The sequence below is a fragment of the Opisthocomus hoazin genome, chromosome 9 (assembly GCF_030867145.1).
Source record: "Opisthocomus hoazin isolate bOpiHoa1 chromosome 9, bOpiHoa1.hap1, whole genome shotgun sequence".
NCBI lineage: Eukaryota > Metazoa > Chordata > Aves > Opisthocomiformes > Opisthocomidae > Opisthocomus > Opisthocomus hoazin.
Window position 1 is genome coordinate 28,429,958 of NC_134422.1, and position 19,154 is coordinate 28,449,111.

The window sequence follows — 19,154 nt, forward strand, 5'->3', positions numbered from 1 at the left end:
TATACCCAAAGATAAAACTGTTGTTTTAAACTCTTTTTTTCCTTTCATTTTCTATGACTTAGAAATATAATTTGCAAACGCGTTAGCGACCTCATGTCAGTACTGCCAGAGCTTAACTACTGTGTGTGAGCTGTACTCTGAGACCCGTTGTAAATAAAACTGATTTAAAAGCTACAAAATAAATAATATGTTCATTTAGACAAGATTGTATATTGTACACTGGGTTTGTCTAATGTGCAGCTCATAGAAAATGATCCTATCCATTAAGTGCTGCTTTTACCCGTATTGTTAGAGTTGCAGTAATGTAGATAGAAACAAAATAAGCAGAGGTGACTCTTAGTCCAGTGAAGAAGGAGGCAAAGATATTCTTCCCTGTGTTCCCTGGATACGCAACCCTTAGAGTACTTGTCTTGCTTTAGGTCTGAGGCTGCCTCTTTGCATCAGCCAAAGCGATTTCTCTTTACACAAGGCCATTGTTGTCTGGAGGCATTAGAAGGTTTGATCTGGGAATCAGAGAAAAGACAGGAGTGTGTGAGACTCGCGAGCAGGGTCCTGTGCACCAGCTGAGCTGTGGGAAATGCCAATATTCAGCTTCGTCGCCTGCAGCAAGTACAGGGTGCAGCCTTCTCGGAGAAAAAGGGCCAGACTATCTGCATTTCTCACAGATTCAGCCAGTAAATGGCAGTATATCAAGCTGCGGTGATTTAGCACGTGTCTGAGCCCTAGGGTTTTCAGTTCAAGTGTGGCATGGTTCATACCAACATTTTCATTTATTACACCACAGAAACTGTATGACATAAGATGAAATAAAGTGGAGAAGGAAAATCATGTTTCTTCAAAGTCACACTTGACAGATTGTTTCCTTTTTTATGAATGGCCAGTTTTTAAATGAATTCACTGTCATTTTGTATTAACTGTTTGCCTTTGATACAAAGTTTTACCCTCCATTTAGCTTTCCACTGCTTTAAGTCTCTTTTAAAGCATTGAGCTAGCAGAAAAAAAAAAAAAAAAAAAAAAAAAAGATGAAGCGCATGAAAAGGCAGAGCCTTTTGTCTATGCCTTGCATGGTGGTTTCACTCTCTATCAGAGCTCTTCCATGAAGACTTGCCGAGAACAGCGTCTGTCAACAAGCATTTCTTTGTATTTGGGAGCCGTCTTTTTGCCCTCCATCTGCATCTCTGTATCTGTCCTCTTTGTTGCCATTTTCTGCAGAAACACTGCAAACAGGATCCACGACTCCAGCTCAGCATGGTTGCGTAAGACAGACTAAAAGAAGGACACTTCAGCTGTACAGAAGCAGCTACGGGGCTTCGCGAACTGAGGGCTTTTTATGCCACAAACAACAAAAAGAAGTGATCCTTCAGAAAACATTCGAATGGACCAAAGTTAAGACTGGAACAGCAGCAAGAACAGCTGGGCCCTGATCCCAGCTTTGCCTCAGCTTTGCTTTTGATCAGCACCAGGCTTTTCATGTAGTCGTTCATTTCCACAGTACTCCCAGTTGTAATATGGTGCTTGCACTGTCTATCTGTGTTGCTAGCTAATAAAGTGCTTTTGATATTCATGGCTTTTTGCTGCTTATTAGTACTCATAGGCTTCAGATGAGGACTGTCTAGGGCTTATGTGCAAATGAAAGATCTTGTGTGAATTATAATACTTGATACCAAGACAAGGTATCAAACACTTTGGAATCTCAACATTTCAAAGGAAACACAACACCCGATAAGAGCACGGAGAATTCACCACTGAGCTCCCAGTTTCAGGATGGCTGTTGGACTGAGGTGATTACACTTTATGAATAATAGGGGAAAAAAAAGATATCTTTAGTTTGAACTGGATCTGAGTATTTCCAGGATTGTTACTGCAGCAATGAGAGGACAACAATTATGTTTTACAGCCGTAATCTGGATGAAACATCAAGGCCCGATAAGAGACTCACACAGCCACACCAGTGTTTAGAGGCATCTCTAAATCCAGGTCTTATCATCTCCCCAGCTCTAAATACTCCAGCTGTGTTTTATCATTTTAAAAGCCTGTTTCTTTCTCTCTTTCTTGACCCATGGTTATGCAAGCAGCAGGTCTGAGTACAGGAATAGACTGCTCCTTTCTGGCATAGGGACAGGATTTGTTGCAGAGATTTTATTACAGATCCACCCTGACATCATTTGCTGCTGGGACCTCATCTAAAGGACAAAGTCAAGATGCACATTTTTTTACACATCAGACAATTTTAGCTTAAAAAGATAAGCAAACCCCGTTTGATCTTCCACTTGTGAGGCGTACAGCAAGCGCAGCTATAAGGAAAGAATCAGTATAACAACAGAGCCCAGAAAAAAAGTGCATGTCCTGAAGCAGAGCTGAAACACTGCAGTGGATTGTCAGTGAGCCCTGTGACAGAAATGTCTGGGTGTGGGGAAATCAGAAAGGAAGGTCAGGAAAAGCAGTCTGCTTGTTAAACTAGGTCTTTTCTGGGTTTTGGCACAGCCTCTGATGTTTAAAAACAGCAGCCCTAAATAGAAAGCCTCTCATACGCTTTGGTGTGCAATTGAACTCCATCTGGTGCACTTCAAGTACGTAGATCACTTTATGGAGTCAGTGGTTAATCTTTGTTGCCCAATATGTTTATGTCATGGAAGCACAGATTAAGACCAAAAATATCCATTAATTTTGTCTCTGGTTTTAGTGTAAATTAATTGATAGGAGATTAAGAAAGTAGATAGTTAGTGAACACCAAGTGCCTCAAAGAAAATGCCAACATGAAAATACCTTAGAGGCAAATTGTGACGACATGTTCCCTCTCTGAGCTGTCTCCTCTCACAATACTCGCTCCTGCTGGGGAGTACTTACAGGTTTGGTGGGACCAGGACTTTTAGAGATGGATTGTATTAGTTCATTTTCCATGAACAGACTGATCAAAAAGCAAAGCAGAGAAAAACCACCCACGCAAGTAATGAACATAGTTCTTTCCTAATGAGCAACTCTGATTTGTGTCTTTTTCCCCTTCCCTCCTCCATGTTCTTAAATCTACTGCCTTTCCATGCTGTGGTACAGTTGCTGTTGTTCTTGCTTTCAAGGTATTGCATGAAATGTTACCGGCAGAATTGAAAGGAAGCTGTCTCCTCGGATTGATCTCAATCTTTCCTCAGTATCCCTTAACTCATTAATGTATAGTGGATTAAATGCACTTTGTTATTGCAATTTACAGCCTTGTTTCTTTTTCTTAAGCTATACTTGTTATTTCATGACAGGTTCTTCCCTTCAGAGAGATTTATTGAGACATTGTGCTAATAAATTATTTGGAAAAATTCCGTGGCTTGACTTACAGGATGGTATATGTTGTTTATTCTCCAGGTGCAAAACCAGATAATACCTAAATAGATCAAGTAAGATCCAAGTTTAAAAAGTCCTTTCTAAAGCATTTCCGCTGAAGTCAGAGGATTTTCACTTGAGAATGGCCACAGGTTTTGGCCAACTGCATACTTTCGTTTTGGGAAATATGATGTGTAGTGTACACGAAAGCTTCTTTTATTCTGCTATCAATTTCTTTCTTGCATTTTTTTAAGATTGCCATAAATGCTGTTGAAGTGTTCAAAGACCCCACTGTTTTCTCATAATGTCATTATGTGTTCCCAGTTACTGTTAGTTCTTGCACCACTGGTGTTGTTGGACCAAAACTATCACATCCAACACCACTGTGTCGTCTCCAAGATGGGGCCACAGGTAGAGGTCCTGCTGCCCGTGCTTGGGCCAGGGACTCCCACAGTGTCCAGGCTCTGCCATGGTGTCCAGGGTTCAGGCTGGTAAGTAAGGAAGGGAATTCCAGTCCGCCTGCACTCCCTCTGACAGACTACAGTACCGAGGGCCAGGTCAGTGGCAGCTTTTGCTCTTTAAAATATGTATGTACTGTATTCCACAAGGCAAGCTGCCGGGTGGCTGTCGGAGCTCTCTCCAGAGCTGGTGTGGGCAGGCTGCAGTGCTGTGGGCGGCTGGGCAGGGACCGAAGCGGGGCTCCTGCACGCTGTGGGGCAGCTTTTGCACGAGCCAGGCAGCTGGCACCATACAACGAAATGTCCCTAGCTCGGTGCAGGGTGTTCCCCTCGTTTTCGTCCTCTTACAGACTGAGACACAAGGGGTTTTGTGAGGGACCTTGTTCCTGCTGCACAGAAGGTGTCGTCTATCCCCCAGCCCTGGGGGTACAATGTAAGGGCATATTTAGAACATGCTGTGCCTAGAGGTCCCCGTTCCTGCTCTGCTGTAGCATCCATGTTGGCACTCATGCCCACAGCTGTTCTCTTTTCTTTTTTGCCTTTTTTTTCTTTAGCAGCTCTGTGCAATGGTGAGTTTCAGTAAGAGTTTCAGTTTTCTGTTGGTTTCTGACATGTGCAATTGCATTTGACCTTTTCATGCAGAGCTTTATACTTGGCAACAAAGCCAATGCTAAATTTCTCCTGTGCTTTGCTGTATTCCTCCTTTATTCTCTGGTGAGGATAGCAGCACTTTGGGCAAATCTTGAGTGAGGTGTTTGTGCACCCTCTACTAAAGCTCAGGCTACGTGGTAACTCTCTACTATTCTCCAGTTACAGCAAAGCTGGCTGATGGAGCTTATACAAGTCCAGTATCTATAGAAGGGGTATTTCTGCTACAGGGTTTTCTGAGTTTTTGTTTTGTTTTGTTCTGTTTATTAAATAATCTGGGCTTTCTAGGGCAGAAAGAATATTCTGTACTACTGCTAGGCCAAACATACTGTCTCAATTTTGCAATGATTCATTTGCTTAGCATATACTGACCCTTAGTGGTAAGCTGAGACTTGAACTGCACTGCCAAGTTTCTGAATTCTGCTTTTCTCTTTGGCCCAACTGTTCTTAAAATGGCAGGAATATTTGCTGTGCATCAGGATAGTCTGTCTGTGTAAATAGCCCACATTGTCTTCAACAGACATAATGGGCATGCTAAAATAATGATGACAGGTGTTATTAGCTCTTCTGAAGGGAGGGCTGTGGGAAGTGGGGGTGTCGAAAGGTTATTCCAAAATGCAAAACAAAAACTTTGGCATTGAGAAGCAATACTCTCCACATAATGAGAAACAAATAAGAACTCAGTATCTGGCACTAATGAACACCTCAAGCTAACTGTGGAATGAGTATTAATTAGGTTTCCAAAATAGCATCTTTCTGAAAAGCAGCTGAGGTGTAATATTGCTCTTTATTAATCAAAGCAATGGGACAATGTGCACTCTGCAAAAAATAAGTGGTTTGCAGATGGCTGTGTGCATCTTTAATAACGACAGAAGAACACAAGTTACAGCTTTAAATGCCAGAGAACCTTTCTGCATCTTCTCCTTTTCAGAGAGCGATATTTGCAGTTTTCCAGGCAGTGAGGAAAGTGTGTTGGTTTCTTATTACATTTTCCCTGCAGCATAAATTCTGTTGATGTGCTTCCCTAATCATGCTAATTATACTGCCATATGTTGCTCTCATCTTTCTTTTTCTCTCCTAATGGGACATAGACTCTCTCTTTTGAATATGTCATTTGTTTATTACATTTATCAAGGGTTTTAACATTATATGGAACTTTTAATTGCTTTTTTAAACACTCAGCAGATTGAATATTAAAAACAGGCATGAAGGTCAATTATAAATAATATTTAAATTGCTCATGCCATTTTTGTTCTCTAATTTACTGGAAATATCAACTCTGTAGCCCTGCTCCTGTACCTACTATTTACTTGAGAACACACACGTCCCCCAGAAATACCCTGGCTGCAGTCACAGTTCTGCCCTACGCCAAGCCACCTTGTGCCTAACAGAAGAAGTGTCTTTCTCAGACAGAAATGCTAAAATAAAGATGCATCGTGCATCATATTACAGTGTTTGACACAAATCTGCTGCCTTTCATTCCAGTTGCAAACTACCCCAAACAATAAAGGCAAACGTTCATTTCTGACTGAAAAAACCCCCACAGTTCTCTCTCAAAGGAGGGAGTTCTCAACAAAAAGAAAGCACATTTTCAATGAAAGAATTTAAGATACCTTAAAGTTGAGTAGCAAATGGTACAGAGCCATTAGACCCTCAGAGTACTCTCCACAGCAGAAAACAATCAGCAAAGCAGCTGAACACAGAGAAAGGAAGAGACAACCAATTACTATCCAATTGTCAAATTAGTTCCCGGTATAATGACACCGGCTCTCTTGGCTTTCATGGAATTTCATCATAGGTGAATTTGACCCTTTGGCTCATTGAATTTGGGTGGAGATAATCATATCAGGTTTTACACAAATAAATAGCAAATACTTTCATGTTATTTGATGTTTGTTAATGGTATTACGACACAAGTCCCAGAGTCTTACTCCAGTGAAAGTCCTTCATGCAGTGTCAGGAATGTTGCTTGTAAGTGCATCAGCATTAGGCCCTCTGTGATGATGAGATAGCTTTACAACTACAGTCCAAACAAAAGCGAAAAAACATCTATGCTGCTTAACTGTGTTCCAGCTCAAGGCCCAGACTGTACCTATCATTTAGATTCTGGCCACCTTATTTATGTATAATTTTGTATTACATCAGGTTTGTAATAATGATCTATACAGGATGTTACAAATGCATAAAACTCATCAGCTTTATAGTTCATGTATTTAGCAATTTGTCAGAAAAGTGTATTTGGTTATTATCTATCGAAACTCAGCTAATGGAAAATTCTCCAACATTTCTCCAAAAAAGGACTATAAGCAAAGGACTTGCCTAAACACAAGTGAAATATTTTGCAGCAAAGTTCAGCCCAAAACAGCAAAAATCCCAGATTTTATAAGAGATTTTTTCACATTTATAACTTTGTGGTTATGGCTTGCTACTTTGTTCCCAGGGGACTACTTAGACATTCACAGTTTGATAAAACTTCTGAATGTTTGCCCTGGGACATGGGAAAGGGGTCTCTGGAGACCCATTAAGTAGTTAAATGACCAGGAAAGTAAAATTATCCCAGGGAAGTGGCCTAAATGTTTGCATAGTGTGTTTGACAGTGGAAACTTTCTTTTCCTCATAGTATTAAAAGCCATTTCCACTGTTTTTCCATACTGTTTTTCAAGGATGTGTTTTTTCAAAGAACGATTTAAAAGTGGATGCACTCGCCTCTCAGACAAATCTTCGTCTGCTAAACTACAGTAAATTTAAATCTCTTTAAGTTGTTGTTGAAGAACGTTACTCATACTTACATTTTTGTGTTTCTCATGTTATCACTGCACAGTCTATTAAAAATATACATTTTAGACACTAACCACTGGGGATCTTGATTTATTTGTTAATTTGGAGTTATTTTGGTCACAGTAGTGGTTTGTTTGAGTTCTGACATCTATATACAAGTAGAAGCAGGTCTTTTGCGCATATAGCTGGGATAGCATCTGGGGAAAAAAGAACTGCAAAAATGTGATATACAGTAGTTGTTCTATCATGTAACTTGTTAGGATTTGATACACATCAAGGTCAATGGGATTCTCTCCATTGATTTCAAATTTTAGCAGAAAGAGGCCCTGTTTACTCCCTGCTCCACTGAACCCAGCTGACTAAATTTACACCATGCCATGGAAGTGGCTCTGAAAGTCGTACCCTTCCTGAAGAATTGTTGCTAACATGAACAGTCCCAGTGACTTCATCAATACCAAGCCATGGTAAGAATTTTGGGCGGTGAAAAAATGTTCTATTGGTTATGGTATTCTTCACGTAACAGCTATTTCAGCAGTAAAGGCTAAGAAGGTAAGACTTGCTTAAAGAAATTGTTTTCAGGACTGCTATGAGGATGCAAGTGAGCTTGATGGCAAACCAGCACAGATATGGAAAAAGTGTGGAGTCACAAGCAGGTGAAAGGGTTGGAAACAACCATCTATGTTCTGTCACTTTTCAGAGACAATCATACACAAATGAGCAAACACTTTTGAGGAACGCAAGTTTATAACTAATATTCAGGAGCTTCACAATTCTTGCCCTCAAATCAAATTTATTTGGAAATATCATCATAGGAAATACGGACAAGTACAGCAGAATAAAAACACACAGTTGTAGATTGCCTTGTTGAAAATTAAATAAAAAAATACTGGATAGATCATAACCCATAACAATATTACATAATATATCTGTCAGATATCTCAAGATAAAAATACAAAATAAAACTCTAGAGGGCTAATATATAGCTACAGCTCCTCAGTGTGCTCAATGCAGGGGTACATGCCCATAATGCTGTGGGAGAGATGCATATACAAACATCATTTCTTATGGCCCCATGCAGTGTTTTGGTAGTGCAGCCTTACAGGTTTCAGAGAGAAACTATTTTTCAGGGAGAGGCCTTCTCAAGAAGCCTTTCTGCCATCCCAGCACGATCTTCAGCCAAGATCAAAGCCTTAACTAACACATTGGCTACATCAGTCTTCTCCACCAAAGAAAATTTCTCCTCATCCAAACAACACACTAAGCTTTGGGTCATGTCCAGGTAAAATGTTGCTAAGAAAAAAGGAAGAAAGAAAGAGAATCAGCTGGCTTTAAAGAAAAACTAAGGACTCTTCTTGTATTTCAGTAACATCTACCCCCATGATTAAAACTGAATACAAATGAGCAAATAGGATTATTTACACACAGCTCACATTTCTATATAAATGAATGAGTTCTGCAGGCACTGAGTGCCTGCTGTGAGATCAGGAGATCCTTCTAGTTTCTGCAGTGGGAGATCTTGGTGTCGGGTATAATACTAACAGGACACTGAGAGCCCCACAGGATGCTCTGAGAACTCTGGAGAATCTGCTATAATTTCTGCTTGTATTTCCAGGAGAAAATTCTTTTAAAGTGTATAAATCACTATGGGACTGAGACACAGGGGGAAAAAAAAAGTTAACTTCAACTATGGTAAAAGTCTGACATTGAAAATACCATAAAAACATTAAATTCTGATTGCTCCAGACTTTCAGTCTCAATGAACTATAAATTACGATGTTGAAGAACACTCTGTAACAAATACCTAACTGGCCTAGTTCTTAAAGACATCAGTCATCTTTTCCTCTTTCAAATTTGGGGGGAACTGCAGATACTCAACATATCTGAAATAAGATCCCAAGTTCTCAGATCTTCAACAACAAGATTTTCTGCTGCCATAGCGTATGGCAATTTGCAATTAAAAAAATGTCTGATATGACCATTATGTTTCTTTTCTTGTCATAATGACAATAAGAAACCATAAGATGGTTTGCATTTTATTATAAAGATGGGGGTGGAAAGTCCAACATTCCCAAAAAGGATGCGAAGGTGCACAGAGTGGTCCAGGCTACTAATGATTTGCTCAAACACTAGCAGAGAATATATAAATTCTTCACTCTTAGCAAAAAAATATCAATTGCATTATAACATATATGATACAGTTTCATTTGTTAACAATTCATCCGTTAACTGCACTGTACAGAAATTTGTCCATGCTAAATACAAGCCCTGGACCAGATACACAAAACAATTTAAATGCACTTTTTACATCCTATATGCACAAACATTTCTTAAGTTAAAACTATGCACACTACTTATGCATAGCATGTATATGGCTTACTATTCAATGACAGGAATTCCACCTTTTGGCATGCCCTTATCCCAGGGCTCGGAGCTCGCACTGTTCCCAGCTCAATTTTGATTGCTCTGCTGTCAGAAGAGAGACAGTCAACAGGTATGGACGTGTAAGGGTCCCTCAGCCTCGGGTGATTGTTTCACGATTGCTTCTTCATCGGGGACAAAGTGCGCCCTTGTTGAGTTTGAGCCTGATGCCTGTTGACCTCTGGTCAGATCCTGAAGCAGCAAATGAATAGTACATAGGTGTCAATCGTCCACCAGCCTCTGCACAGAGAGCAGTGCCACTGCCCCCACGAGTCCTCTTCAGAGCGGACCATGGCTGATTGTAAAGACTTTTTGGTCAGTGAGGTAATAACCACGGGGTCCCGAAAAGAGAACTGGGAGTGCAGTGACCTGAGCCACCCAAGCACCCAGAACACAACGAGAAGCATAGATGTACCCTGGCAGGTTCCAGCAGAGGGAAATGAGGTTGGCTGCAGCTGCATGGGACACCTGGGCAAGCCAGGAGGTCACGTGCAGCTCAAGGGAAGCGGAGATGAAAATGGAGTCTCTTTCCAGGCACAGTTCGGGCTGGAGGGCTCTTTCTGAGGCTTCTTGCAGAGGTAACTGCCTGTGTGCTCCGTTTTCACTGCCTCTGCTCTGGTGGTTTCTTTTAATGAAACTAATGTTAGCAAGGATTTTGCAGGACCCATGTTGTCACCTTTGCATTTGAGACAAACCGTGATATAAGGCCTCAGCGTCACCTTCCAGCCCTGTCTGAGAGGCAACACACTATTTTTCTGAATTGAAGCAATTTTCATGTATTCTTGTAGCTGTCTCTTCTGCCCTAGAAAACAATAAGCACCAGCTTCATGGTAGGGCTGACACCGTTGCTGATGTCTTCCAAAACACTATAGGACTGAGAAAGTTTTAATCTTTAACACTGGATGCTATTTAATTAATTTATAGAGATATTTCAAATACTGATTTGTTAAACACCAGTTCTCTCCACACGGCAACCACAAAAGTGGGGAAGAATCATCATCCATGCAGGCTGGTCAGTGTAACTCTACAGCTTCCCTGTACAGTCTATATATCTTTACTTCCAGATATTTTAAGGAAGCTAACAAGTAGGACTTGAACGTTGCATGCAGCATGGTTGCATGAACAACTATCTATAACAACAGTTCATTTTGACTTTCCATTTCCATTGGATACAGTAGCAGTGACATGTAACAGCAATCCCAGGCAGATTATAAATGTTGTGTTTTCACATGTCTCATGGTTAACTGGAAATGTCTGGTGTCAGTGATGCAGTAAAGTGAGGTCCACCTTTGGCTGAAAAAGGTATTTTGGCTAGTTTAAGAAAGTGGAACAGAAGAGTAAGTAGCAACAACAAATACAACTGAAATCTTGAGAGTTATTAAGTGCCTTGAGTTTGCAGCTCAGGCTTTTACACTTATGATCATTTTGTCCAATCACTCTCCACAGAAACAGGATGATCCAAGAACAAGTTGACAGATAACAGCCTCTGAGAGCACAGGGTAGGAACAGTTAGAGTTCTTCTTTTCTCCTGCAGCAGAGGTCAAATGAAAATTCATAAGCAATAGATTTTCAGTACTATTACTTCCAGTATTTAATATACCTGAACAGAGGATGTTTTATTGCATGACGATTTAGTCCGACATTAAGGATTCAGACATGTAATAAAAGTATTGTTTTTCACTGCTTTATATTGAATGGTTTTAAGAGGACATAGGAAGTGGGGTGCACCATGTCCCCATTTCAAAATTCTGTAATAAAACCACAACTGGAATAGAACAAAGAGGATAATGATAGCACTAAGCAAGTTTTTACAGTATAAAGCTCTCTCCATTTTAAGAAAGAAACAACAAAATTACCTGTCCTGCCTGAAATGTCAGAAGCTTTTGAGCAATAGCAAATCTAGTCCTGTATCAGTGCTTCTTTCTGCTCGGTGGCTTTTACTACATCTTCTGACTTCTTACAGTGTTTAGGCTCACCTGGAAGATAGATTGATTGGGAACCTGAGTGAGGAAGTTACCCAAGTTAAGAACAGTCCTCCACAGACAGGAATTTTTTCCCCTGATTTTTTTTAAGGTTAAAATGAGGTTTCAGTCACTGCTTTCTTTAATTGCTTTCTCACCAGAGTAAGCATAGGATTGAATTCGCTAATTGTTAAGGTTTATCCATAAGGCAAAAGAGAGAATGAAAGCAATAGATCACAGCATGAAACAAAAACAGGAAAACATTTACATGAGTAAGTGTTAATAAAGTGGGTTTGGGTTTGGTTTATTTTATCTTCCAACTTACTGAAAGTCTGCAGAGAAGTGCTGTTTAAATCCTCTTTACTGTAGGCTTTTAAATCGGGAGAAAGCTTCTCTCAGATAATGAAAGACGCCAGTGTCAAGTTGTAAGAATTCAATTAATTCAATCAGATAGGAGATATGACACCGAGTGACATGAGCAGCTTTCAAAATGTGATACAACATGAATTTCAAACCAACAATCATAATCTTAAGCTGGTTTTTAAACTATTCCTTCAGTAATTTTGAATGAGTACAGCTGACAAAATTATAAACTGAGATAGTAGGCACAGGGAGAATGCAGCCAACTTACAGTGTTTTTTAGTAACTATATAGTAACCTCTTAGTTTCAACCAGTTGACTGAGTGATCCCATCAGTGTATTTATAATGCTGAACTGAAAATGTGAAAAAGGAATAGCACAGAAGTCTGAAAAGTGGAGAAGATGAGCTGGGAGAAGCATGAAAGTTATAAAAATCAAAATACAGGCAGAGGAAGATTTTTTGAAAGACAGAAAAAAAAGGTACCAACCGCTGCAAGGGAACATAGATAATGTGTGACCTGAAAGGAAAATTGAAAGACGGCGAGTTTAAGAAGAGGCTCGCAGTTTAGAAAAGAGAAAGGGAAGAGAGGAAAGGGAGCTCATGAGAATGAGAATGAGAAAAGAAGAAAATTAATAGCTATGAGTTCACCATGGCATCACTATAAACAAGTGAGAATTGCTACTGATTTTAGCCTCATTTCACTGCTATGAACAGGGGCAGAGTGGGTGCTGCCCACTCTGTAATGCAGCCACCAGCCGATGGGCGATATTCCCCCATGCAGCATTCTTCACCATTCCCCTTATTTTACATAAATTCAGTGTGGGTTGAATATAGACAATCAGTTCTCTAAAGGATTTTGAAGTCTCAAAATTGGACTAATACGAATTAGGACAGGAATGTCTCCAGATCTTTCAGCCTGCAGTTGTTTTTGAGAGGGTTTAGCAAAAATTTATTGTTATCCATAAAACCAAAAAAGGGGGTGGGAAGGGGTATGAAAGTAAAATTTATTGATCTAAATATTTAAATTTTATACATGACGTCGAGTGGTTAGCAGAGTTTTAGGAGTGGGACAGAAGTGGTCTGTGGAGGCCCTAAACCAAAAATTTTGTATGTTTAATTCACATAAAAACTAAAGATTGATTTCTAAACCATACGTAACTTTCTTTGTGTCAACACATCAGTTTTTGGATGTGATAAACTCTGCCCTCTGAATGGTTCTAATGGCTGTTATCTTATGATCCTTATACTTTTTCTAAAAACATCATTTGCCCTTTTAACATAAGCTTCCCTCCCTCCTCATCCCAATCACGAACACGGATGCCTTCCCACAGTACCAGGACCCTGATCCACTGTTGCTCCGTTTAGCCGCACAGCGTGCACAAGGGTCACTAACAAACCCAGCACCCCAGCGATCTGCGCCCACATCGCATGGCTTTCCACGCTCGGCTGTGCACCACAGGGCCACCGCGGCACTGACCTGTCACTAGTATTTGCATGGCATGGGTGATTACTCCATGCCACTTGCATTACCATAAGTCCAACTGGCATGTTGTTGATATGGATCTGTCCACTGCTATTTAACCTGGTTATCCTCCAGAGGCTTTCAGTTACTGACTGCTAATGACGCTGAATGCTTTGTATAACTCGATGTGACTGGATAGTCCTCTACTGTCATATGGAGTGAAGTTACTGATAACATGTTTTATCACAGATTTATTATCCCCTTTACATTTTGATATTAGGGATTAATGTGGCTATCATCATGACTGAAAAGTTAAAAGTATGCCAATTAGCATTTATAAATCATTGAAACACGGAGTTGTTTAATTAAACATAAGCAGTTTTTAAAATTAATGTTCTAATTAATAAATCACTCAGGAGTAAAGGAAAATAATCACTTAAAAAATCACCTTAAAATAGTTCCACTTAATCTTGTAACATTCAATTAAATGAAAGTGAGATGATGGAAAGGACAAAGGTATTGTGGAGAAAAATGACATTCAGTCACAACTGGAGTTCTTGTGACAGCAGTCCTCCGGTTCTCCCTTCGCACTGACCAGTGCGCAGGGCAGAGCTACTCCTGCTAAGAAAATGCCATAGTCTACAAGAACTACACCTAGAAAGAGATGTGGTACAAGGAGAGGTAAAAAGTCCTTTTTTTCTTTTCCTTAGTGGGGAGCCCCCTCATCATAGCACATCCAAACATTCGGTGACAGTTCTCAAGAATGCAGATAGATCGTCTTCCCGTCTTCCCCATCTCCGTTATAATTCAGTTGCTTACTCACAGAAAAACAAATTGAGTTTTATGCTTTTTGTAAAGGACAGAACAATGACAGCTAATGTATGAAATTTCAATCTGAATAACTGTGTTGCTTTTCCTCTTACTTCCTATCTCACTTTCCCAGCCCCAGCGCCCGCGGGTGCTCACTTCTCCGCCCCAGGAGTCAGCAAGCCCTCTGGACACCATTTTAGCCTTCTAACCTCCATCCTCAGTACAGAAAGTACAGAGGTAGAAAAATCTAGCATGGGGAGTGCTAATAATGTCCTGGTAGATGCATACTGCTTCTTGGAATACTCTAAATAGATCTAATTTGGGAAGCAGGTTAAAAATGTAATGTCACAAGTATGCCACCTTCTGCTTGCTTGAAGCGACATTCCATTGAAAATTCTCTGACCTTGGTCAAAAGAGTCCTGTCTGGATCCACTGGCCATCAACAGAGGTGCAAAAGTGAAAAGGGGGGATGCTACCCATGCTGTACTTCCCTTCTGTGCTGAGTGCTACTGCATCATAGACAACATACTCACTCGGCTGCCTCAGACATCGTTTACACCGAGAAAGAGAGGGGAGTGAGAAGAGAAAACAGAGGCTGCTGTTCTTTTTGATGTAGTTGTGAGCCTTCTACACACACTGCAGCAATGAAAACTCTTGCAAAAACACTAATATTAAGTATCTACATTTAGACAACAACCACGACAGCTTAATGGATTCCCTTCGTTTAGATGATATTAAATCCTTTCACCACTGTGAAAGAGAAACGTGAAACATTTTAGCCTGAGTTTTCCCTGTGGTATTGAATATTGCAGACTATTCCAATACTAAATGCCTGCATTGCCTTTCTTTTTAGTTATCTTTACTATGGCGGCACAATCTCCGTGGAGGTACTTCAAGCTGCTGCTGAAACCCAATATTAATTCATTTTGTCTCAAAGAGCCAGGACCTGAGCCTCACCATGCATTTGTAGACAGTCTGCTGCCCTGGCCTCTGCGCATTACAGTGATGTAAATACCTGCAGTATACTTTTCTAATTGGCAGGCACAGAAAAAGCCCACCATATATGTCATTCATTTATATCATCTATGACATAGTTGAGAAATTAATATTAGGTCTCCTCTGTGGTTTATTAGAAGCATAAAGTTCTGTGAAAGGGTCAGTGCTGACTTAAAATATTATAGTATTTAAAAAATATATAGATAGATTTCTCACTATATAGTAACCTGGCTGGTCTGTCCTTAGGAAAGAAAATTTTAAGAATATGATGACTTCGTCCCTCTGCAAATCGTTTCAAAAGACCATAAAGTATTAAAAATGTTTTTCTAGGGCCTTCAAATCTTGGGAAAATAGGGAAAAGGCAAGAATGAAATGTTATTAAATTTATGGTATAAACTAAATTATTTAATGACATAAAATCAGAATGTAAGTGATATCATGACTGACCAATAAACCCCTACAATGGAAGGTGGCTCAACAGGGATGGGCAAGGTCAGTGTGCCCATCAAGCCCAGGAGATAATGCAAGGGGTGACTGACCAGAGCCATTGCAAAGCAAGGCAATCTCAACACAAAGGGGAGCGGAGGGTGGCCTTTGGTTTAGATAAGCACCTACATCAATTGAGTGGATCCGCCGAGTATATCACTGTTGAGGGGACCAACCAGCAGTGTAGCTGTTTCTCCCTGGGTTCATTCGAAGAGTGTGACTGTCTCCCAGCGTTCGCCAGGCCAGCATGGAGGGAGTGAATATGTGGCTCAGCCCAACACAGAGTATAAGAACTAAACAACTAGCAAAACAGTTTTGAAGAAAGCAGCGGGCTTGAGCTGGCTTCAACCCACGTATGCCTTACTGGGGACTGGGGACACCCAGCGTCGTGACAGTGAGCATATGCAAGAGACAAGTAATGTGAATTACATCGGCTTTGTGACTGAGCAGTGTATTGCAATTGCTCTGTTTTGGTAAGTGTAACTTACATTTGTAGTGTGCTTTCTGGACATTTTGTATTACTTTGCTAAAGCAGAAATACTGTGTAACATCAACTGTCTTCAAATAAGTAAATTTGATATGAAACATTACACCCTTCAGGCGTGGAATATCTAAAAGAACCTGGTCAGAGAGTATTGGACTCTGACATTAATATGCTACAGAAACCAGGCACAACATCCATCAAGCTCTCCATTTATCTGCATATTTATGTATGCTGGAAAATGAACACAAATAATCACTGAAAGGGATGGATGAGAGTAAATTCCACATAATACAGTGAACAGAAGTTTCACATAAAACAACACCTAAAATACCTTCAAATATCAGATGCCTTTAAAAAACTACATAATATCCTCATTCTATGCATAGTAGCAGTCTACTAAAAATTTGTGATAGTGTAAATCAGAAATCCAGGTTCATCTTGTGGTTTTCTGACTTGAGGGCCTACGAATTACTTATGAGGGGATCTATGAAAGGTTCATGAGACTAAAAGAAATGCAAACTTACTTGCTGTAGGCTTAAGCTGGTTGACCACAGATGCACATTTTCACTGGAAAAATTTTAAGGATTCACAGGCCTAAACAGGTGAAAAGTCACTATTCTAGAATGCAAGATCCATGCATTTGGGAACTGGGAATTGGGAACACATAAATTCGCTGAATATCCCATGACAACAGCACTTTGACAATAGAATTTCCTGTGACAATATAATTTCCCATGACAACAGCAAAAATTGATGACTGTATTTGCTCACAAACTGTATCAGATGAACAGTTTTCAAACTAATTTGAAGACCCGTTCACAACAGAGTTTTACAATGGCAGCACATGTGTTTGATCAATGGCCTGAGCAGTAGCCTCTACTTTTTACAGGCTCTCTCCAGCAGGAAAAGTCACAGCTTATAATAAAGGAGGGTTTGGAGAAAAATCCTTTCAGTTCCATTTCTTTTCCAAAGATCTTTACACAGCAGTTTGAGATTTTCAGGCATAGATATTTAGTTTCAGTAGAGAAACCTACATTTCTATATCAAAACTTTCCATGGCAATCAGCAGCAACTGAGATGTGTGCTGCAAAACCCACGATGGCTCAGACGTGAGTTGGGGAATCCCAGTAAGGAGGTATTGGCTCATCACTCAGGCTCTGGAGTTGCCTTAAAAATAATTTGCTGCTTCTCTTACTGTGTGATTAATCACTCGATGTAGTTATGTCTCCTGCTGTATCTCCCTTTTCCATGACTTGTTATTAGTCCATGGTTTAAGTACCTCTGCCTCTCTAGTGATGCATGAGCTGAGCAACGCCCTCATGTGAGCTCTGGCTTCTAGTTCAGGACCTGACCAAAACTATTTATTTCCACAAAATAATTAAATCAGTCTCATATTTCTATTTCATTATTTATCGGAACTCTTTTTGAATATTACCATCTATAGTGAAGGAACATTGTTGGACTGGTGGAATTCATGTCATTGAATCTTTTTTACCATCTTCAAAAAAAAAAAAAAAAAAAAAGCTTCCAGATCATGTTTGCCTTTGGACATACACTATTATAAACTCTACCACTTCTTACCCTTTTCACAAACTTTGCAGGTTGAAGTGTTAAAATACAAGGCATTCTGTAGAAAATTCCCTGCCTTAGAAAATGAATGAGATGATGAACTTTTTCTAAAATAAGAAATCTCTGTTCTTGTAGGAAAGGGGGACTGTAATGATTGACAAGGCAACAGAGTGCACTAACTGCATGCTGAGTTGTATCTGACCTCTCAAACAGCGTTTTTGTTGGTCAGCCATCTAAAGATCCCCAAAGACAGCTACACCACAACTGTATTCTACAGAGTTTGAAGGACAAAAGATGCAGCTTTTCATACTGTGTTCCTCATCCGGGAGATGCGAAATTTTTCTAAGGCACTTAAATGTCAATTTGGATTTTAATAAAAAAACTGGTGGAAAAAATACATGTCAAAAGACAAAAAACTCAATTATTAGACAACTTCAAATGCTGTAAAATTATTTTTAGTGTAAATATTTTGATTTAGGACCCTCAATTAACCATCTGTTATCTCTGATTTTTTCTGATGGAAAAAACCTGTCAACGATAAAAGCGTGGAGCACTGGAATGCGGAACTCTAGAATAAGTGGGAGTTCTCCACAAAAAGCATTTTTGAGAAATTTGCCAAGTCATATACTTCTGCCTAAGCTAAGTCTTATAAGCACTTCAGTGTTGCTGCTCAGACAATGCCATACTTCTGGCACAGTACTGCATGGCTCACTATCACAAAAGCATTAATGAGTTTACCAGTTTAGTTAGAAGTGAGGAAAAGAAGTGTCATTATGCCTTGATTAGTCTTATTACCCTAATACCTCAAAGCTTATTCTAACAATAAGCAAATTCAGAAAATAAAATGAAAGTGCACAGTGTCTTTCTCTTACTTTGATAACATCTATTCTTATTGCTTGGGCGTCTTGCCCTTGATATTCTTACAGTCACCAGATACTAAATCATAGTCAGCTTGTGAGAAAATGCTTGTATTTTTAAAAAGTGTTCTGATATTATAGGGATCTTCTGGCTGCTCCGCTTGTCCTGCAAACTACAGTCAGGAGACTGATCTTTCTGATCAAGAGAATGACACAGTCCCACGCGTACTACAGTTAGTAAATTTCATCTGTGTACAGCTAACTCTCAAATTCACACTACATTCAGTACAAAGGATGTGGTTTACAAAATAATAACCATATTAAATGCCTAAACTAAGGGGGCTGCATTTTATTAGCATAAGAATAATTACCTATTTGAGGAGAAAATGTTAGATAGTTCTGTTTTGAAAGTTTACCTCATTCTCCAATGACAAACTGCTATTTAATTGCAAATATGCATCTTCAAATTACTTTAAAATCACTCTTCCAGTTCAACTAAAGGTCTTGGTATTTTATGCAAAAAAAATCTACTAGAAACCAAATAGCTAATATCGAGA

The 19,154-nt window shown here is 39.7% G+C and overlaps 1 protein-coding gene across 12 annotated transcripts in view; it reads right to left on the reverse strand.

The window, feature by feature from the left end:
• Positions 1-7,973: 7,973 nt before the first annotated feature.
• PDE1A (phosphodiesterase 1A) overlaps positions 7,974-19,154 on the reverse strand; it is a 235,525-nt gene continuing 224,344 nt past the window's right edge. For all 12 annotated transcript variants that reach the window (XM_075430504.1, XM_075430512.1, XM_075430514.1 and 9 more), the window contains 2 exons: positions 11,468-11,587; positions 7,974-11,139 (listed from right to left, as the gene is read on the reverse strand). In XM_075430504.1, the coding sequence (XP_075286619.1) occupies positions 11,511-11,587 (77 nt within the window). In that variant the 3' untranslated portion in view covers positions 7,974-11,139; positions 11,468-11,510. The remainder of the gene's footprint in view (positions 11,140-11,467; positions 11,588-19,154) is intronic.